Consider the following 22,443-nt stretch of genomic DNA (forward strand, 5'->3'; position numbering starts at 1 on the left):
GTGGAGGCTTTCGCAATCTCTTTGGTGATAGTCATTACAATGTACCCGGTGTATCAGGTGAAGGTCTTGTTGAGTCATGATCTCTTTCCGCTGCCTGGGACACCGTTAATCCACTTTTACCCGCCGATAAGCTGAGGCGCTCCGACGCAGAGCCCGACGAAAGATTACTTTCAATGCTCTCCACCACTACCAACATCTGGTCGGCGAGCGTCACTCCCGCGCATCTCGCTACCACTGCACATGGTCCCTCGTTTAGAGCTAAAGGAGCGAAGCGCAATCTGCCTGTCTACAGGGTATGTACGTTGTCGAGTGATACAACATCAGATTGCCGCACTGTGTTCCTCCAGTTTGGATCTTAGCACTACCACGAACCGAACGCTTGCAGATATAAACATTCGCTCCCGCAGTGGCCCGAGTGACCGATGTATGTAGTAAAAGGCTGTTCATCGCCTACAGTCGAACCTGAAGTGTCTACTCAAAAGAGCTAGTACTCGTGATCTTATATTTTAGTAAGTACAAATCTTAAACAAAATGTCGGGTCACCCACGTTGAAAATCGCTGCAATTGTTTATTCTAAAGCTGACAGATCCACTTGCCCGTTGTCGCTGTTTACTTGTATTAATAATTGCAACTCTTTTAATGGTTAGCTGATAGCATTCAGCCTATCATCAGGAGTAGTCGCCACGTAAGCCGTGATTTTTTTTAGTTTTCATTTACGCGCTGTTTTAAAAAGGAGCAACAGTTAAAATATTTAAAGAACCCACTTATCTGCTGGGCAGTGGTCCGTGGCCTAAGCGCGAGTCACTTTTTGTCAATGAAAAGTTTATGTACTTGTTTTATGCACTTACATACGACAGCACACAGCACACTGGCTTCACGTACAGCAGTGACGATGAAATAACCTAACGCAAATTTGGCATTTCCTGCACCCCTTCGAGCTGGTCTCTCCGCTGAGGATGCACCGCAGCTCAAACCTTATTGAACAATTTTAATGTTGAAATTAAAGTACAAAATATTTAATACATAAAGAAAGTTTTGTTCCGTAACATTTCAAAGTATGCGTAACTTGCATCTAAAAGAGCAAGGCAGGATCGAATAAAAAAAAAGTTGTATTTACTTTTAACCAAATATATAAATAGCCGAGCTTTGCACCGCGCGCCGTAAGTTTTTTTTTAAAAAACGTTAGATTAGCAAACTTTTTAAAAACTAAATTTTAAAATAGCGTGCAGGACTACACGGAGTCCGCCGGGAGCTCTGCGCTGCTTTATGTCATTTACGCAGCGCACCCCCGAACGCCCCGCACGCCCCTGCACGCCCCCGCAGCTCCCCGCACGCCCCCGCACGCGCACATACTGGCGCTGCGAATTAAAAGTTTGCATTTGACAAACCTCAGCTGGACCTGTGCGAGGACCCACAGAGCGGAGTGCGTGCTTACTTCTGGTTTGGGGAGAAAATCTTTTCAACCTCAAGTTTTTTAGCGAAACTTTCTGCAGCAACGGCATCACGTCACAAGTGTAGCAAAATGGCGCGTACATACTGTAGTGAAATGTAATTTTACTTTGGTGCGCCCGAGCTGCGGTAAGGTTACCTAAACATGCGTCCACTCTGAACTGATTTTTGACATACCATGAAACAGTTTATTAAAAAAAGATATGAAAGTATTAATTAATTCAATACATTAGGAATGGATTTTTAATAACTATTAAGAGCATTCGCTAAAGAGATCACTAAAAACCTGATTGAGTTTGGTATGAGATCTTCTCAAATCAGTGCGTGTTTGGAGCCATTGTTGCTTTTTTTCGGTTGAATAAAGTCGTCCTACAGAAGCTTAATATGATTCTAGTTTCTGTTAAACTCTGCTGTTTGGGCATTTTTCATTAATTATTCAAATGGAAAATAATGTTATATGAAATAATTGCGATCGCTCGATCGGCGTGGAGATATACGCTAATTAAGTTTGCAGGTATGACATTACGTCACCATTTCTTTCAATTTGAAGGTTGAGTGTTAGAGCTCTAGCTAGAGTGAAGTATTGAAGTTGCAGCGCCAGGCGGCGCAGTTGGCGGCGCTAATTGGTCGCCGACGCAGCCTGCTTCTGAATTAAACTCGACGAGCCGCCCGCAGCCAGCTCTTTAAGAAGAACATAAAGCACGAACTTAATTTCTCTTGTGAATTGAAAGGAAACGCCTCGTTGCGACTTAAGTTAACAACTCCGTCGAACTTTTCTCCGAGCGGCAACAATGAACGTTCGTATTTAAAAGAAAACTCTTCGGTTGTACCGCTTTATGCACGAAACGTTCCCCGTGCCAGCGCCGCGTCGAGCCGACCTCTATGCAAACTGAACTGAACTGAAAATGTATGACAGCAAGTTGATACTGCGCCAGTTGTCTCATCACTGAACTCGTGGAGTACACAGGTTGCATCAATGTGCAACATTTGTAACCGTTTTGATGCGGTGTAACCAATTAAAAATTTAATAATGTTTTATTTCATTCTATATGACTTCCGCTTGTACGTTGTGCGTTCTTCGTGGCGATCGCATGACATCGTTACTACTTGTCACGTTGATGCGAACGCAAGAGAACAACCGCGTGACCAACATTCGAGTTCCCGCGGTAACGCGTAACTGGTGCACTAACACAAGAAGTGCAACCCAGCCTCTTTAATAATTAACTATATTTTGTTTTACGTGACAGACGTAGCCAGTAGTAGAAAGGTGTTGCAGTCGACGACCGCTGCGGCTGAACGATCTTTAGTGACGACGAGCTGCTAGATGCGATGTGTGATGTGTGGCCCCTCACTAAGTGAATCGACGCAATAGTTAATGTCTCGGGAAGTCACAGAAGTCGGGTAGTGTGACGCAGATCATCGCGGGGACTTATGGGAGAGAAATAGTCTGTCAGCTGCAAGGCAATGCAATAATAGAGAGGCCGGCACGCGCCGCAGAACTAAACCGTAGCGGAGGCGATTACCGCGACCGCGGGAGCAGCGCGCGCTGCGGATGATAATGAACGAGCGGTCGCCCGGCGTCTCTAATTTGCAACTCCGTGCCGCGCCGAGCCGCGCCGAGCCGTGCTGAGCCGCGCCGAGCCGCGTCGAGCCGCGCCGTGCCGCGCTTGTAATTATTAACTACTATTTATTATTAATTCATTTAATTGCGCGTGTCCGCCGACCGTGCAGCGGTACAATGCGCCTTATCGATTATATAAACCCGTGCGCCAGCACGCTGCACGACCGCTCGCTGTCAGTCAACAACTAAACTGAGAATTTTGATTGTCATGCAATCGTTATTGTAATTTTAATAATATTTTATTTAGAAAATAATTATTGTAATTTTTGATTATTCGATGTTTTTACAATGGAATTTATTCGATATATGACGATCTTCGTGTTTGAGCAAGCAGCTGACGTATTTTTTTAATTAAATATTTTTTTTTGTACACGGTAGGATACATTTAAATAGTTTCATAATAATTAACAAAAGAGCACTATAGGCGGTCTTATCAGCCAAGGTAATCTCTAACAGACAACTCTAGTATAGAAACGGTAGAAGTATAAATCATGGGTAGTTACAATGTTCCGTGGTAGAGTTTTGGCTATGTTATATTCGTATACATTTATATTGAAACTATACAAATGAATGTCGTTATCCATTTATCGTATTTTGTTTTTTAATAAACTTAGTTTTTATTTTCAAATATTATTGAATATTTAACAAGTAAGAATTCTGAGCATTTGGTTAATATGGATATACTGTTATTGTTACGCTATTGTTCCCGGATCATGATTGGCCTTGTTTGATGCCTTCTTTAAATAACAAACTCAATAAAATTCATAATTCTTAAAGTTTACAAACATTCCCCAAACTGTATAAAACTCTAGTCAAACATCTCAAACATGCAATCGCAAAGTCAGAGGTCCGCATATTGAGCGCTAGACTGCGCCTCCCCGGTCTGCTGCATATGTCAATTGTTTTCGACTGAATATTTATTTTTAAAAGGTATTTGTTAGTACAACGCAGCTGGTGCGCACGCGCTGTTCGTCGCAGAGTTCGTGCTATCGCACTATTGGCGACGCCGCGGTTATAAGAACCAATCGTTGATAGATTCACCGCACTGCCCCGGCCATCCTCTCAAGAGTCCTTCTAGACAGTTTGTCCGCCCTATTTTATTCTTGCTTTATACTAGCAATATCCCTAGGACTCTCGGGTCAAGCCAAAACTATTGCGATATATTTGTTTTAGTTTCGAATGTTTCACCTCCGCGAGCTCATTTGTACGCAGAGCGTCGCAGTCTGTTGAACACTCGGGCGCGCCGGCCGCCCCCGCCGGCGGCAGCGCGCGGTGAGAGCGCTCTTTAAATAAAAAGCTCAGTCATTCGCTACGTGATGCGAAAACGGAAGGACGGCACCCGTGTCGCTCACCGTTTGCATTAAATCATACGCGGGGCTTTGTGGAGGTGCTTTTGGTGCGACAATTCAAATGCAGCGGAAGTTAACGGCCGCTTCCGGTCGCCGGCCGGCGGGGGCGGCGCGCGGGGCGGCGCGCGTGCTCGCCGAATAACGGTCTTCCGCACGCACACGGCCGAACGACCGGAGAGGCCTTTTAAAAGAACGGAAATTAACGGGAAAGCGGGCTTTTTCATGGACATGTTTATAAAGCCTTAATGGTACAAGAAGGCCAAAAAACAATTCGCGACGTCATGCTTAAGTCTACAGTCGCGTAGTACACGAGTGTCTAGGGGTACACGGGATTCCATGGCGGTAAGTGAAAATCGTATTAACAGCAGCTGCCATACAGAAAAATTTGAACAGTTGTTATGTTACTTGTTGTGTTAATGTACGATGTACTCTATTTGCTGGTACTTATCTATGAAAAGTTTTACTGCGGAAACGAGGAGTGCTATGGGCACCGGACACAACTCTGGTCAATGAGACACTGGAAGTCACTGGATGGACTCTCGACCCCCTGCGTCCTCCGATTGACGCAACCTAGAGTAAACAGCTGATTGCCACGCACCGACCCGATGCGTGTACAAACAACACGGTACAGCGTTTGTGTCGTCGCGGCGCATTTTTTTTTTGTTTTGTATTTAATAGGACAACAGCGGTGTAACCGTCGCATGCGTTGTTTTCTTTAGGTGAACTCTTTTAATTCTCCTTCTGCTACTATACTCGATGTATGAATAAGCACCAGACGGAAGTGTTTCATAATAAAAAATAAAATAGCTGCGGTTTGATTCCTAAACGACAACTTCGTCTTTAAGTTTCCTCGTCCCGACGGCACGGTGCCACATCAATGCGTTCGCCTCATGTTCAACTTTATTTAAATTTTATGCAAATAAAAATATTTGTTGCTGGTGTTTATGTCTAACGGCGGACGAGCGATGCACGTCTCTCGCGTCCCGTCCTAGTTGTAACAACGTTTGGTTTATTCTCCTCTCTCTCGGAGGTTGTAAATGCTGCGGTACTCTCCTAGAGGTTGTTTTGATTCCCGTCTACAAATTTTCAATAATGAAAGGCGTCGTCTGCGTAGTCCCGTTCAGCGTGAAATTCGAACACGCGTGGCAATTTCCGTTAGACATTACAAGTACAAAGTCGTATAGTTTTCAAATTTAGTTTTTTTAATCCTCGATATTCGCAGTTTTCCTCTCGACAGCCACATTTATAAGCCTCTAGAGGTTCTTTCTTACTTTCATAAGCACGACTCGTACCGTAGAGACTAATTAGCTCCCTGCCACTCGCACTCTGCCCCACGCATCCTGCCACACGCACCCTGCCACACGCACTCTGCCACACGCACTCTGCCACACGCACCCTGCCACACGCACCCTGCCACACGCACTCTGCCACACGCACCCTGCCACACGCACTCTGTCACACGCACCCTGCCACACGCACTCTGCCACACGCACTCTGCCACACGCACCCTGCTACACGCACTCTGCCACACGCATCCTGCCACACGCACTCTGCCATACGCACCCTGCCATAAACGACACGTTTCGAAAGCTTGCCGGATCTGCTCTATGCGAAAATTAATTTCAACGGGAAGTCGTCCTGGTTGCTACCGATACTCGAGGTACTTTTAAAAAAGGAATATTTATAAATTTTTGAATTTTTTTTGTTACTTTAATATTTACGCATCTGAATTACCGCTGAAGTGCCGCTTCATTTCGTTTCGAATTACCCGCTGCGGGGTGATTCGCATCGGCCGCTGAAAGTAACCGCGAGGCACCGCCCGCCGTGGCCGTGAAGCGATATTCGCACGAGTTGAAAGTACGATACAAGTGCAGGTCGATCTCAAGCTCCGTCTGCAGTCCGTCCGGGAGGCTGCACACCCTGTCACTACGAGCTTAGGCGTCGGCACACTCTACGCGAATGCATTACTTGTCCACTCCCGCCCGCCCAATTTCTCAGACAAGAGGTGTTGCGGAGTTGTGCTCGCGCCGGCGGACAAACTTTTAACAAGTCGTTATTCTTCGCGAGCCGCAGCGCCGCGGGCACACGCCTGCGAACTTAGATTGCTAACTTGTAACTTGCTTATTTGATATTTATTTGGTAAGCTATATTCATATGCGTAGAACGACTACTGCGAGCCGCCGTCTGGGTCGGTCTCGTCTGGTGATTCTGGCTACAACAGTATTCAGTGTTGCACTGCTTCAGTGTTCCATAAGCTTCAAATTTTGCACGCGCACATACTTTTCCATTGACATTTTATCATTATCATTCATCCGTCGTCTAGCCAAAAACTGTGCACATCTAAATAAAACATGCAAAGCAAAAATACATATTGTTTACATGTTGTGTACATTCGTTTTTACGTATTTAAATTCAAAGATTATTATTGTCAAATATAAGAATTGTCTTTAAATATTATTTATTTCCACAGCATCACTTTATCTTTGAAGAATAAAGATGACAGATTCAACGTGAGGAGCCGGCGGAGAGTTTGACGTGAGTTATGTCGTCGCAGAACGCAGCTCCTGTCTTTGTTACTCTAGACACTAAGGAATCCACGCCATCGAGCAAATAATGACGCGAGCTGTCAGACGGCGCGTGAGTGCCGGCACGTGCGCCGCCGTTTTGTTCGCGATTGTGACCTCACGAGCGTGACACGCACTTCCGTTGATTTATGAGACGCGCACGGGCGAGCGGGGGGGCAGGGGGGCGGGCGCGAGTGCCTCCAGCGCGGGCCCTCGCGGGACCGCCGCGCGGCGTCAGCTATAGCTATCGCGAGACAAAACGTAAGTGCGCTTTGAGTCGGCCGCTGCACACTGCACCATTGCCGCTGATGTTTTCGTACTTTGGTCAGATCTTGAGGAAGACTTAAGTAAAATAGTTACAGAGCCAACACACCGGACCCCATTTGACGTCCGTCGTTCTGTCCGACGTGAATCAATCAAAACAAAGTTATTAGAATGTAATCAAACAAAAAATATCGTGTTCACAAACTACAGTGAGACATAACCTCATTATTACAACGTGTTGCCGTACACGACATACAAAACTTGTTTTTGTAAATGATCGTAGCTTAATATTGACATATTCAATTGACGAATAAAGCAACCACTAAGAAATATATATTATTTTACTTTTGTACTGCAGCAGTTCTATGACTTGTCAGTACAAACTCCGTGGAGGCTACGAATGCTGTAATAAATTCATTTATTTTCTCTGAAACAATGTACTCCGCGGGGCCGTAGTCACCGACCCCGCGACCCCGCGACCCCGCGTCCCCGCGGCTCGGTAACTCCGCACCCCGTAGCCCCGCGACGTAGACGTAGGCAGCGCGGCTTCAGTTGATTGTGCGTCCGGCGCCCGCCGCCCGGGAAAATATTTCCGCATCTATTTGTTTCTTCGAACAAATGACATCTCGTTACAAATGGATCGGGGCTCGTGCTCATGACGTGAATTTACTTAATGGTTTCCGTCGGCAGACCCGCGCCCGTCCCGCTCCCGCGCGGTCATTAGCCGCGGCTACTTCTCCGCGAACTTTCAAACGTTGCCGCGTTGCTTGAAAGTAATTTTTCAGCGACATTCGCAAACGAAATGTGCGTGTGTGGTCACTTTGGTGCGGCTTCACTTTAATATAAATATATCGACATTGTAAACAAAAACTTTTTATTTTGCAATGACGTTGGCCATGATGCAGCAAGAAAATAATATTTTCTTGTCTGGTGCATCTTCATTCTTTGGATTTTGCTCTCTACCCATCGTCCCGTTGGTGCTATTTGTTGATTTCTCAAAGTAATTAATTATTATGACATACGTTCGGAAACTCGGTAGCGAATTTCGAAACCTTCCCTAAACACTACGTCCTTGCGGACGCTGTGTGCAGATTTTAGGGGGGAGAGCGCATATTTTAAATTGAGTGTTCAATACAAAATAACACCGGGTGACAGAGGCACAAATGCACGCGAGAACGTTTAGTTTTCCTTGCGGTGCTCTACCCAGCGCCGGGCGCCCAGCTGCCGCCCGCACCGGATGTAAACGACATCTGCTGTATTGATTCTCAGGTGATCGTGCGTGCTATAGAAAAGCTGATAGCATCAGAACACGTATAAAATCATCGAAGGTTTTAGTTGCAAAATTTCATTGCAGGAAGTTCAACTTGATTCAAGTTATTTTTTTAATTATGCACTTTCGGCATCTTCTATTCACGTTTAAAAAGTCACAATATAAACTATTTAAAGTTGAAAATATAATGATATAATTAATGAAATGATAATCTTTTTGCGAAGGCACCAGACGAGTAAGACCGTGCGAGATGTAAGCGACACGCAGAGGACAAGAGTGCCTCGTTGCACAGACGGAGGCTCGGCCCCCGCCCGGGAACATGGAACAGCGCAGCGTTCGCTCGGCGCTGCGGCGGGCGGCAGCGGGCGGCGGCGGGCGGCGGCGAGTGTGCCGCTGTCATACTCACGCACACACGGACCGGATCCGGGGTCGCGGCCGTAGCACTCAAATTGCATAGGCTTTGCATCTCAAACGAGCAGCGGCGGCGGCGGCGGCGGCGGCATATTGGCAGCGAATGTCACAATCGACCTTCCCCCCCCCCGCGCGCGCCGCGCGCCCCGCGCAAATTAAAAAGCCGCTCCGTCCGAGACAAACGCGCTTTGTGCCCTCGCGCGCGAGCGTTATTGCAAACTGCCGACGATGCACTCGCGGCCCTTCGCTCAGATATACGGCTGCGTATACAATGTAACCTGCGCCAAGCCGTTGCTCTGAACCCTACTCAAAAATCACAAATTGTGTACGTTTTTCATTAATTAATTGTTGAAGACAATCCCGCTAGTTTTCACCTGAGTTGCGATCACACTCCGGCTCGTACCCAACTTTTTCCCAATACACTGGAGAAGCGAGTGTAGTTTCTCACTTCAAAGTGGAAACTACGGCTACAACGCATCACAGCCGAGCGCTCTACCACTTGACAAAGTTTCGCCTGGCCGCATGTATTCTAGTTATTATTAACTCGCGGAGAGCTAGCGAGTGGTCGGCCGCTTGCACCAAGTTGCTGACTGTTAGCTTCGGGCTGTTCATCGCAAAGATAAAAATACATGTAACTGAGATGAATAAATGCGGCCGCGCACGTGCGGGCGAGTACGGCTTCCCGTTCCGGCGCGCGCGCTGCTCTCTCCCTTTATCCCGGTCTGCCCCTCCCCTGCAAGTTTAATGTCGTATGTGATCAGCGCACGCTCACGACGCGGCTCGTCTTCACACGCAATAAACTTTGATTTATTTGGGACTTGTTTAGGCCATCGACCGAGAACAACAGCGACCTCGTAATGCACGCCCGGGCCCCGTACGCCACGTGCACCACGTGCGCCACGCGGTCGTACGACGGACGCGCACCAGCATCTCCGTCGCTTGAGACATTTCAACTCGAATTTGCTTTTGATACCGGACCCGCGAGCGCCGTCGAAATGATGCCAGTATGTTATATACAGTAGCGCTAACATTTGTCTCAAGTCTAACGTGCAACACGACATGGTACGTATAAACGTAACCGCTCGATGTGGCGAACTTTTCCTGTTATTTTTATTTCGCATTAATAACGTACATATAGGAGACAAATCTTATATACTATTATACTTAACTTGGATTTAAACTTTACAAGTTACAAAAAAACTAATTCAAATTTTCAATTTTTAAAATAAAAATATTGAAACTAGTAGTGCCCCCTTGTTTGTCCCGTGGGTTGTCGCGGCGAAGCGGCCGAGACACCGGGGACTTTGTATGGCCCTTACAACAGTCCTCGCCATTTTTCTTTTCATTTTGTTTGTAGTTTTAAGGCTTTATCTGCGACATATTTTGCTTGATTCCGGGATTGTAAACGGCGGTGTCCTTTGGATCCTGCGTGCCTTCCACCCTACATAAATAAGTCAAAGTTATATGACTGTGCCATGGTTGTTATCAATTACTTGTATAATAAATGAAAAAAAAAACTGTAACACGTGTGTTGGAAACTTTACTGTTTTTATTAACACATCGTACAAAAGAGTTTTAAAGTTTAATACAACTTTTCTCTACATTGTTATCTTATCACATATATCTCACAGCCTGCCTTAGGCCGCTTCGTAAACTGCAGGGAAGGACATGCCCCAATTATTTTATATAGGGGCGTTGTTTAAGTTTGTTAAGTACACAACACGTGTTACAGTTTAAGCAGTAGCCGAGTCATAGCGGCCGAAATACTCGCGGTTCAGTCCTCAGAAGGTCTTGAGCCAGGACACTCCATAGAGTGTCCGTACAAACGATATGAGAACTCGGCGGCCTTCGCAACTGTTAAAAAATAGTATTCAGTACCCGGGCGGCGGTTCTTGAAAGAGCCTTCAACTAAAAACAACGTTTAGCCTTGCGCTGTTAGCGCCTAATCCGCAGAATTTGTAAATGCCAACAGGACAACAGCGACCACCCGTAATAATTCCAATGTATCCTGTATAAATATTTAAAAAAAAACATTGAATACTCGCCTCGCAGCACGCGGAGGAACAACGATAGTACCTATAAGCATCAAGTGCAGACCTGGACAAAGCCAGTCATCTCTAAAAAGTTTCTCTTCAACTTCATTAATTTTGTCTAAACAAAAGTTGAAAAAAAGACACTTAGAGTCGCAGCGATTATTAACGTTCGCTTAAATACAGAGTACGGAGTCTGGTCAACCTCTTAACGCCTTACACATTTCTTTTTGTGCAGCACACACCTGCTGTCTACTGTTCTTGATCGGATAGCGCAGAACTTTGCGGGCCTCCACTAACACCGCTTCATTTATTAGAGGATCTGGGCACGCGCGGGGCTAGAACAAAGCTTCTTTACTAGTTTCTTTGACTAGTGTCTACGACCAAGTGTAAACAATACCACGCTATTGTACCAGTGTAGCCATTTTGTTTTTGTTATTGTGTTGGCCACGCCTAATGTTAATCGAGCGTTCCAGACTTGGACGAGTGTGAAACTGGTCTCATATTTCTCTACCCCACTTAGTCCACTGCATGTTGTACGCACGAAGAATCTATTTTTACGTATGAGTACTCTGGCAAGTGGGCGGGTCATTCTACAGTTCATCGTACAATTATGGACTGTCCCATCACACGCCGATGGAACCCACTTCACGCAAATCGTCGCCCGCGCCCGGGGGTAGGTCGAGATAGCAACGACGAGCCGAGTCTACCAGGCCGGCACCTCTGCGTCTCTGTTTTGTCATTGAAGAGCAACCAAGTGAACAACCGAGTCCTGCTCGCCCCCCTAAGAAGCGCTGCACTGAGTAACGGTGACGGCGCGCGGCGCGTCCCACCGCTCGTTGAAACTCATTTGTCGACTAACGAGCCCGCCCAGCGGCCGCGCTGTCATTTCCCCTCGAGTCTGTTTTCCTTTGTTGTTCGACAGTTCGCTGCCGATGACGTCATTGGCGCACACTCAGGGCGCCGCCTGACGCGACTTGTCGGACAAAATGAAACAATCTGGTTCACTTAAGATATTTATTCGGAAAATCAGGATCAATAACATTAGTATAATCACAAGTCATTTGCTAACACGGGCTACTCTCCCTGCGCGCCCCGTGCTCCGGCGATGCCACGGCCGGCCGCCCGGCGTGAGCGGCGGGGTGTTTGGGGTGAGGCGGGGCGCGGGGCGCGGCAGAAGGCACCGGCTTGTTACCAGTAATGACGTAATTTATATCGTTCTACGAAATATATTTACACCAGAGTTTACATCATTAAGATAAATTGTATACGTGACTAGAAATCGAATAATATTTGGCTTCTCCGGCTCGGCTGCAGCGGTCGCGCGGGAAATCAATTTCATCGCCCTGTTTCGTAATTCGTTTGGTTCAATCGCTTGCGCTTCTAATTAATACTACAATACTGCCGAACGACGCCGTCCGCGACCCACGAACGCGTCGGGCGCAGAGAGCGACGGAATAGTTAATACAGTACAACAAGAAAGATCAGTCAGAGTTCCCATGCATCTCCGTAAGGTACGAGGTCATCCACTTTGCTCGTGGGCGCGGATGGGCGCGGATGGGCGCGGATGGGCGCGGATGGGCACGGATGGGCACGGAACGCGGAGCGCCGCCGCGCGCCGGGGACGGATCGCGCTCGGGACCGGCCTCGCGGCTCGCGACTCCAACTTCTCACTCAACAGAGGTATAAAGAGTTCATAAAAACTTTATCGTAATTACTATATGCAAGAAATATTATATTAACACTAATAAAATAATTACAATAATTACACTAGTGCGGCGAATAAGAGCTGCGTACGTTTTGCGGTTTGTCGATGTACAGTGTTCGATTAGAAGGTGGCGTGGCACACGGTCATGCGCACGCGGCGCGGCGCGGCGGCGCTGCTCAGCGGCGCGCGGCCAGCGGGCGGTACTCCGGGCCGGCGCGCGGGCGCAGCGTGCTGGCGGCGCGGCGAGGACTGCAATGACCGCCACACGCGATGTTACTATACAACGAGGGCCCGTGTCGAAGTACTCGAGCTCGTAACAACGACGAGAGCAGGTAGTACGCACCAAGGGCCGAGTGGCGTGTCGCTGGAGGACTGCGACGAGCACAGGGACAGCGTCTCCACGTAGTCGGACGTGTCCGAGGTGCCGCTGGACGTGCTGCGCGCGTCGGCGCCGGGCGGGGCGTGCGCGGGCTGCGGCGCGGGCGGCGCGGCGGGCGCGCGGAGCGGCCAACTGGCTACGCCCGAGTCGTTGGAGCTGCAGGAGTCGCGCGCGCCGCCCGGCGCCGCAGCCCCCGCCGCGCCCGCTGCGCGCAGCGTCTCCAACGACGCGGCCGAGCCGCCCGCGCTGCCCTCAAACTCCTGTACGTCCTCCAGGAAGCGCGACGAGTCCGCCGAGCTGGATCGGCCGCGCGCGCGCCGCCCTACCACGCCGCTCGAGCCCCCTGCACCGCCCTCGGCGCACAGCGCGGGATTGCTGGCCGACTTCTCCTCTAGCAGCCTGCTGACCGCGCTCTTCGCGGGATACTTTAAGGTGTGGAAGGCGAAGCTGCCCACGGGCGACATGGGCGTATAGCCGGCCGCCAGCGAGCGGTCCCGGTCGAGGCCGCTGGGCTCCATCAGGAGGTACTCGTCGTTGCGCGCAGGCGCGGGGCGCCGCGCGTCGCGCCGGTGCCCGCACGCGAAGCATATCTTCGTGTTGCACGTCGCCGCAAACTTAGACGGCTTTAAAGTGGCACCGATTGCGTCCAGCTCGCTTTCCGTTATTCCCACCTTTCTGAGTAAATCTTTAGCATTTTCGTAATTTTCTAAAGATAAGGCGAAATTTAAATTTTCATAATTCGCCAGCGGCCCATCGTCTACGTCGGTGCCACCGGACTGGTGCGCGGGCGCGGCGAGCGCCTGCGACTTTCTTCTAGTTTTCCGCGCCAGGTCGACCGTGGCGTAGAGCGCGGCGCGGTCGTCGCGCGTATCCTCGTCCTTGGGCGGTGCGTTGCCACCGAGCGCTTTGCCGCCGGGCGCGGAGGTCCTGCTGCAATACGGCAGCCGAATCCAAGCGTGCGCCCAGTCCGTTACGCGCGCACATGGACAGCTAGTCGGCTGCAAGTTCTCCTCGTGATCTATTATGGTTGGCTCCTTGCTCTTCTGCCCCAGCTTGAGCAGGCACCCGCAAGGCTTCTTCAGTACAAGAGTGTGCGCGGTGGAACTCCTCGTTATCTTAAAAAGTTCTCTATTTATGCACTCCTTGAGTCTTTTCGGCGTGTCGTAGTACTCGCCGTCGGCCTGTTGGTTAAGAAAGAAGCGTGCGGTTAAACTGTATAAGACAGCTGGACTTAAAGGCTCGATTTGCAGCCAAATTATTTAATCGAATTATTATCAAGTGTATATATATGTTAATCTAGATTAATTAAATAATAAACAAGTACAAGTTAAGGAGTCACTGAGAACACTAGAGATTTTACCTCGGCGGAAGGAACTTTGGGCACGTCGTAGTTGTCGTAAGGTCCGCCGCCGGCCGCGGCGGGCAGCTGCGAGCAGCTGCGAGAGCGCGCGGGTCGCGGTGTGGTCGGGCAGCTGGCCAGCTCCAGCTCCAGAGTGGTGGGCTTCGGCGGTCGAGCGGGCGGGCCCTCGGCGCAGCAGCACTGCTCCTCAGTCTTGTTTACGTCCGGCGTTTCGCAGTGGCGCGTGGCATCGGCTGGGTCACTTTGTAAGTTTTCATCAAAGGTGTCCATAGTCCACGCGGGGCTGAAGTGCTTGGCGCCAGGCGTGAGTGCTGCAGTGGAGGAGCGCGAGAGCGCACCCAGCTTGGAGATGCAGCTCATGCAGCGTTCGAGCGTGACGCCGCCGGCGCCGCCCCATGGGGCCGCGCACGCTCTTTCTGCCGACTCGTGCACCGAAGAAGTGTCCCCGAGGCCCATGTCCTGATAGGTGGTCCGTTCGGCGGAAGGCCAGTAGGGGGACAGGACATCGGTTTCTTCGATGCTGGGGTCTTCGTACAGGCGCAGGTCGAGCGGCGGCAGCGAGCGCTCAATGGTGTGGAGGTCCGCGAGGCGCGCGTCGGCGCGGAAGGGGCGCGGCGCACGCGGGCTGCCGCCTACGACACAACCCCCCCGTGCAGTTTCTACAGCGGTCATTATATGTTGTACCCGTGATTCAACATGGTCGGGACAAAAGTATTTTCAAAAATAGTTTGTATAAATTTACAATAAAATCTTTTAGGTACTATTTGTGTCTGGCTGCTTTTAATGACTTATAAAAAGGTTATATTGAAAATGTAAGACCAATGAAGGAATTAAATACATTTAAAATTTCACTTCAAAAAATAAAAAAGGCAACACAAGACGCAAAATAAAATAGTGTCGTCTATGGACTCTATGGCTACTGTCATTGACATGTTGCAATGTAGTGTCAGCGACAGTAACGCAGGCACGAGTTGCTTTAAATGTTTGCAATCCGGGCGTTTAGGAGTCAAAGAAAAAAACAAACGTCACTTGTGAAAAAGTGGTTGTATATATTAGCAGTAGTGACACCATTGCAATAAATTGAAAATTTTTCTGAAACAGTTCTCACCTATTTGATCCAAGCTGAGTAAACAAAAAGAAACAACAAGCCGCGTACTCAATTGTGATTCTGTATCAACACGTAAGGCCATCGAACCTTTAAAGAAACTGATCAGTCAATCCTCGCGGACTATAGCAAAGCCCAGGTTAACTCCGCGAGGTGATGCCGCGTGCGTGCTGCCAATGGGGGGTAGGCATCGCTTATAACGAGCGTTTGCAGCCGGAAGGGCCATCGGTTCGGGTCTCTACTGCCAACAACTTATGTAAATATAGCAACAAGGTGGCCGGAATTAATAGAGGAGGCTACGGCATCGTGCTATTATTTACCAATTGAAAAAAAATATCGAAGAGGATGGCACCTACATACTACAGTTCAATGTAAATAAACTTTGAAAATGATAAAATGCGAAGGAGTTTCTTCTCCGATATATTATTTGTGCGGTCGGAAAGGGGGTCTCGAGCGCGAGCATCTTGTAAACGCGAAGAGTGTCAGATTTCCTACAAGGAACACTTTAAGTCAGTACTCTTACCTCCGCTCCTCTTGGAGGCGGCAAACCTCCTGCCGGGCGACACGTCGCCCATGGAGGCGCGGTCGAAGTCGCGCGCGATCTCCGCGGCGTGCTCCGTCACCAGCACGTGCAGGCCCTCGCCGCGGCCGCACAGCGACCCGCCTTCCAGGCAAAATTTACCTTCCACCACGCCGAAGCGTCTGCGGCACAAACGTGTCCGGTTGTACACGGCTAGCACTCTAGCACTATGTGACCGGCGGGGCATACCCGTGCGGAGGAGCTCACCTGAGGTGCGAGAGGTCCCAGACGGCCAATAGCTTGGGCGGCACGCCGGCGGCCAGTCCGGCGGTGTGAGCGCGCAGCAGCAGGCGCGCCGGCCCCGCCGGCAGCCGCCCGCCGGTCGCCACTACCACAGGCCAGCGGCGCGCGCCGCGCAGCGCCCCCTCCAGCTTCACCTGCCACTGCATGAGGCGCTCGCGCGTCTCCAGCGCCAGCACGGCCGTGAAGTCTTCGCACACGAGCGCCAACGTGTGCGACTGCTTGTCGAGCGTGAAGCCGCTCTCGCAGCCCAGGTAGCGCTGCAGCGACAGCGACGCCTTGCCCACGGCGCCCGCCCGGCGCGCGCGCGCGTCTCGGTACACCTGCAGCTGCACGCAGTCTGCAACACGCGCCCTGCTCACGCGCCGCGCTCGCCTGCGACGCCATGGCTGGCTGGGCTTCCCCCAGTCAGCCACGTCGTGTCGCCCCCGCGGGCCGCAGATCATTATTCGAATTCATTTATGTGCGTATCGTTTGTGCCGTTTCCCGTTGCGCGCGGTCGGAGTAGGTTTTGTCTTATTGTTTTACGTAGCACACATTCAACAAATTGACCTAGATATCGCAGCGACACGGCTCCCGCGCTGTCGTGAGCCACGTGCAGCCAGCAGGGGGTGCAATCGATCTGTACCTTGAGGCACGAGGCTGCGCCGTTCCTTACTAACCGCGATCTGCTACTATTTTATTTAACTATTTTCTTAGCGCTTTCCCTGGCAAACGTTAAGATATATAAAACAATTATTATTTAGCATTAGTCACATTTGTGTTCAGAAAGGTATTAAGTAAACCTCTCGTTAAAAATGATCGCCCCATATCAAATAGGTCTTTGCGAAAGTTTTGGAGCTAATTATTTGTACTGCAGTACATTGGGTAGTAAAATGTGTTGTTGGCATTGAATAACATTATTTCATTAGAAATCGCTCAACCGCGTCCAACTTTATCCTCTCGCATGAATTTATTACCGACGGCGCGGGGAAACCTGTGCAGATACGTGATGCTTACGTTACAGTCGATGCTTTGGATCATTACATTGACCATCAGTTACTTTCACAAAAGCTATCGAAAGCTGGGCAACAAGCGGTGGTATTTTAGCTACATGCTTCTGTACGAATTATTTTATATAACTTTTGTTCATATCGACAGCGCACCGGACGCCCGCCGATCGCAGGACAATCTTACTCGGTCCCAATAATGTTGTATCCGACACAAACTTTTGATTATTAACTGAATAACCAACTAGTCAGCAGCGCCGGTAGCGACAGAGGTTATTTATCACGCGGTACAGTAAACTTCTTTACGTTCAACGTATGAATCATATTGTTAGAACAACATGCAGAGCCCTAGGATTTACAATTAGGACCTCAACCGATTTCAGTTTTCTAGATCCACTAAAATCCTGCATTGCTCTGTCATCGGAAACTTCTTGGAATACGCTTCACCTGTTTGGAATTCGCGATACGAGGTCCGTCATCACAAATCTGAATCATGAACCAAGTTAATGTCCAGCAGACCACATCCGCCGATGTAAATATATCGTTTTCTGTCACTAATAAAACTTTTCTACTTAATTTTATAATTGGAACTTTCCGGACATAATTGAAAAAAAGGGTGACAGACTGAGCCGACTGCTTCTAGACTGCGGACACTACTTAACGTGCCGCGCGCAACTACCAACCGCACGAGTAGCTCGCTCTTGGTGAGCAGGGCGGGGCATTCACTGCACTTCCTCATCACTTCGGTCTGGCGTATTTATCACCGGAGCGGGCGCGGTTCAAAAGCGTTCATTTAAAATGATTAATTCGGTGAGCGGCGCTCAGGACTGATTTTTAGTTTATGGTTTGTTTTATAAATGTTTGCATAGTTTTGTTCTGTTTCCTACATTATTGAACACACACGTGAAATTTTGAAATCTATAATTGTTTTTAGATGACATTTTATTGTCAGTTGATAAGTGTGGTTTGTGTACAACAACGTGCTCCTCGGCGCGCCTGGAAGCGGCTCCGGGCCGCAGACACGAGTCGCGCCGCGGTGCGTGCTCAGAGGAGCGTGGGGCACCTGGGGCGGGGAGACTTGTTCGCGAGATTGTGGCCAGAACCTACTTTGCATCTACGTTGTAACATTCGAAAACGTTAACTTCATATTAAAACAACAGGAGCCTTTTCTTTGGCCTCGTCTCTACCGAGTACGTTGCACAACCGCAGCGCTGCTTCCCTACCGTGACCTCAACCTTGTAGTTATCTTATATTTTGTGATTTTTCTCCATATTTTTTAATTCTCCGTGACGTTACAGACCTCAGATACATACACGTTAAGCGTAGCGCGCGTTTGGAGCAGCGCACAGGAATATGTCCCCTTTGCTTTAATATCGAATTTGATGATGACATTGAGTTTTTGGAAGTCGTCGCCAGATTTTAATGCGATTTGTACGAAGAACTTGAAAGTCTCTTGAGACAAATGTTTGAGAGCCTCGGCTCATTTCATCTTCAGTTTTTCGGATATGAACTCTAGAGCCGCGCTTAATCTGTCTGTATACGTCTACGTCTGTTGTGATTCTGGTCGCAGCGCGCGGTCGCCGCCGGTGCGCAGCGAGCGAGCCGGCGCGCAGAGACAAATTCTCGCAAACGAGACTCCGACCGCAGGTTCAGCGCGACCATTTTAAATTCAAATTAGTGGAAACGCATTACACGCAGCGCCGACTCGTCCAATTAATGCGTTAAGCGGCGCCGCACGGCCCGGCCGCGCGCGCGCCGCGGCTGCAATTTGCGTGTCGGTTGCGCTATAATTAACAAATTACGACTAATGAGTCAAACGTAGCGACGCATCGCGTCAGTGTCGCGTCGAACTCACACGATGTTCATACGTTCACGTGAGAACACTCAAACTCAAACGTCGCGCCGCTGCACTTATGCCTGCTACCTATCTGCGCGTAGTTTTGCAAACAATGGTTATCTATTTAAAAACAGAATAGAAAATAAACAAGTTATGTTCGCGAAATAAATATCTGCATTTTTCAAGTACTCGGTTTTACAAGAAAGACAACGTGAGCGGGACGCCTTGTTTCTGTTTTATATCAGCCGCACCTACCTAGCCGGACATGGTCGAGGGGAAACGTCTCAGAGAACGTGTGTGAAAGTGATTTTTTAATAAAGCAGAGACAAATCTTGGATCATCACCATCATCATCATGTCAGCCGATGAGCGTCCGCTGAGAGGAGTCAGCCACTTCCAAAGATCGAGACAATGACTGGATGTTCAATGCTGGAATCCGGCAACAAAATAATAACAAAACGTTTTTTTAATGATTTTTAACGATTTACGAAAAAAGCGGCGAATTACTGTGGACTGGCATTATCAAAGAATTACAAAAATAAAATGTTGCGAGAGACAGGCGTAGCACGTAGAGCGCGGCACGTAGCTGTACGGGCGCCGCCCTCGAACAATCCGCGTCACTTGGTATTCAGCGGCGCAGCGCTCGGATTGAGTCGCTACGGCACTACGCCGCTACGCCGCTTCGCTACGAAAATTGCCAGCGCTTTGTGCGGCTGCCCCTGGTTCACGTGTCGTCAAGCGGCGCGCGTTGTTCGCGGCGGCACCACGGGCTCCAATCGAAAAGCGGACGCGTACAATCAAATAATCAGCGGGCAGGTGACACGTCCAAAATTTTTTTAAATTCCGTTAAGGAAACCACACCGCAGATTGCGTAATCAACATTTAAGCCGTAGTTTATTATATATAATTATAATTAATATTTGCGTCACAACTTCCGGCCGGCGCTCAGATGACGGAGACGACCCGGGCGCCGGTTCGTCGGGTCGTCGTCTTGAAAACTGCTTGCTTTATATCACGTCTTATCAAAATTGAAATAACTAATTGAACTCCTATGACGAAATGGTACCACAGCGTATGCAGAAAGAAATCAATTCCAGCGGCAGCCAGCGCGAGGAGCGCGCCGACCGCCGGCATGCAAATACGTCCCGGCGCGCCGCGCTAATTATATAAGAGCGACCGGTGCGCGCGACTAATCACCCGCCGATTGCGGAGCCCGGCCGCTTCCCGGGTAGCAGCCGATACTCCGGTACAGTTGGATAATTATCACCTAGTGAACTAAATGTACAATATAATATTAACGACACCAGGCGAAGCTGGCCTGCAATTAAAGACGTTCGCAGAGTTTGAATTTTGCATTTAACCTCCTTTGTAATATATTGACCACATGTGATGGTGACCATAGCGCTGTTGTGAGCTTTTACGAGCTTTACTTGATTTTCAGCGCGCGCTGCCCCGTCGTCCAGCTCGCGCAGCCTCATATTCCAGCACTCGACATTAAACAGATCCACGACGAGCAAGTTGAACTATCCGCCTTTTCTACTCGGTGCGAACGTTTTTCAGACACCTACAGCAAGGCCTTTACGACCCGTAAGTGAAACGCGAGCAACAAGAGACAATTGGAGTACTTAACGCGACGCAGGGGAGCGCGTCTCAACACACAGACTTGCCTGCGACCTCATACCACTGCTGTGATCAACCTTCGCAAACATTAACATCAATTTGCAGACTTTTGTACCCACATGCTAATGTATGCGTGAAACGCTTCGTGTGTACAAGGAAATACCATATTTCCTCTCACGCCGGCGCAAAGTGCTGGCGGAGATTCCGCCGCTCCCGCCCCCGCCCCCGCCCCCGCGCCCGCGCCCACGTTCACCTCTGGCATTCTATGTCCCCGCGCCGCCGCGGAACAAACGCGAGCTAATGACGCTCATTATGCGCCCCGGAGGACCCCGCTTATCCCGGAGCACCTTGCAGCGAGGCAGGGACCGCGCGGAAGGGCGAGTCGTAGAGATGTTGGGATTCGATCACAAATTCTGGCTCCGAACTTTGTGTGACAAGGTCGTCTCGACTATTTAACATCCCATTGCTAACTGCACTCGGATGCTTAAAAATATTGCTCATAACACTTTAAAAGCTTTAAAGCGTTTCTGATATGTTAGAAGATTTCAGCTACTAATGCGTTACATCTCACTAATTTCCGACGCACACGCGTGTAGGCGTGTATCTATACATTATTATTATATCAATTATTACTATACATTACAGGCCGGCCCGCGTGACGCCACGTGAGTTCTGCCGGCGCGGCGTCGATTTGTTGCACACGCACGTGCGGCGCGGTGCCCCCTTTGTTTTTAGTGCGAGACGAAATGAGAGAGAAGCGCAAGGGGCACCCGCTCCGGCGCGGTACACATTAGTTGACACGGGAACTATTAAAGAAGCGCACTCACCGGCCACCGGCGACAGGCGCCGCGCCACGCACCAGCGCGACTTCCACTGCAACAAGCAACCGCGTTAGCGCTCTCCTCAGTTCCTGCGGTCGCGCTAACGTTTCGCTTAAAATCGAACCGAGAGCACTGAAATCTAATTAAGCTCCGCCACAGTGACGTCTTTCAAATTTATACAGAAACAGAGGACGAGCCGGAAGGCACAGATTTTTCACAACATCTTTAATACAATCAGAACAATTCATTCCCCAACTGTTATCATCACTTAAAAGTCCTTTGCGGTGTTATCAGATTACTTTTACTTATTCTTACTTGAGGGAATTCTTAAATTATATGTGCGCTGCGGCATAACTGAGGAGTTGCATTAGCGTACTCAACTATCCAGAAAACATTTGTGAATTTTATAATCTAGAGTGAGATAACCTTCTATACATTACCACCTTTCTTACAATTCTTAATTTTTTTAAAAAAAAACGGTCTGAAAAAGTTAGGTGTTTTTGTCGGTGGTCTCTGAGAAAGCTCACCTTCTTGCCGTCGCGGAACTTGACGGCGCCCTCGATGATGGTGTTGTCGTCCGCCATGGCGCATGGCCCCGCCGCCTGCTCGCCGCGCGGCTACGGCGGCTTCTTGCACATGCCACACGTGCCGCGCGCACGACCTCTGGAACTGACTTATTTATTTTAAACATTTTCTACAGTAGCCCGGCCTGAAACTTGGTACATATTACAATATTCAACCTTTATCTAGGGTCATTAGTAAAGATATCCCCTGACTGTCTCAAGAGACAACTAAAAAGGCGACGGATTCACGGACTTTGAAGGTGGGGGCCTTAATCGTCCGCTCA

The 22,443-nt window shown here is 49.2% G+C and overlaps 1 protein-coding gene across 1 annotated transcript; it reads right to left on the reverse strand.

Moving 5' to 3' along the window:
- Window positions 1–12,832: 12,832 nt before the first annotated feature.
- On the reverse strand, window positions 12,833–22,180 carry LOC137919038 (uncharacterized). The gene is made up of 7 exons (XM_068762001.1): window positions 22,124–22,180; window positions 21,603–21,648; window positions 16,298–16,670; window positions 16,028–16,212; window positions 14,406–15,037; window positions 13,010–14,226; window positions 12,833–12,915 (listed from the first exon to the last, which is right to left on the reverse strand). Exons 1-7 carry the CDS (start codon window positions 22,178–22,180, stop codon window positions 12,843–12,845), a joined length of 2,583 nt encoding a protein of 860 aa, XP_068618102.1. The 3' UTR covers window positions 12,833–12,842.
- Window positions 22,181–22,443: the final 263 nt, after the last annotated feature.

Source organism: Battus philenor, unplaced genomic scaffold (assembly GCF_028537555.1).
Source record: "Battus philenor isolate CCGP_79_NKW_IND1 unplaced genomic scaffold, ilBatPhil1.0.hap1 SCAF_15, whole genome shotgun sequence".
Lineage (NCBI taxonomy): Eukaryota > Metazoa > Arthropoda > Insecta > Lepidoptera > Papilionidae > Battus > Battus philenor.

Coding starts and splice junctions, on each gene's coding strand:
- LOC137919038 (XM_068762001.1), bottom strand. CDS start 22,180: ATGGCGGACGACAACACCATCATCGAGGGCGCCGTCAAGTTCCGCGAC. Junction 15,038..16,027: donor CAAGAGGAGCGGAGGTAAGA/GTACTGACTTAA, acceptor GTTGTGTCGTAG/GCGGCAGCCCGCGTGCGCCG. Junction 12,916..13,009: donor GACACGCCACTCGGCCCTTG/GTGCGTACTACC, acceptor CGGTCATTGCAG/TCCTCGCCGCGCCGCCAGCA.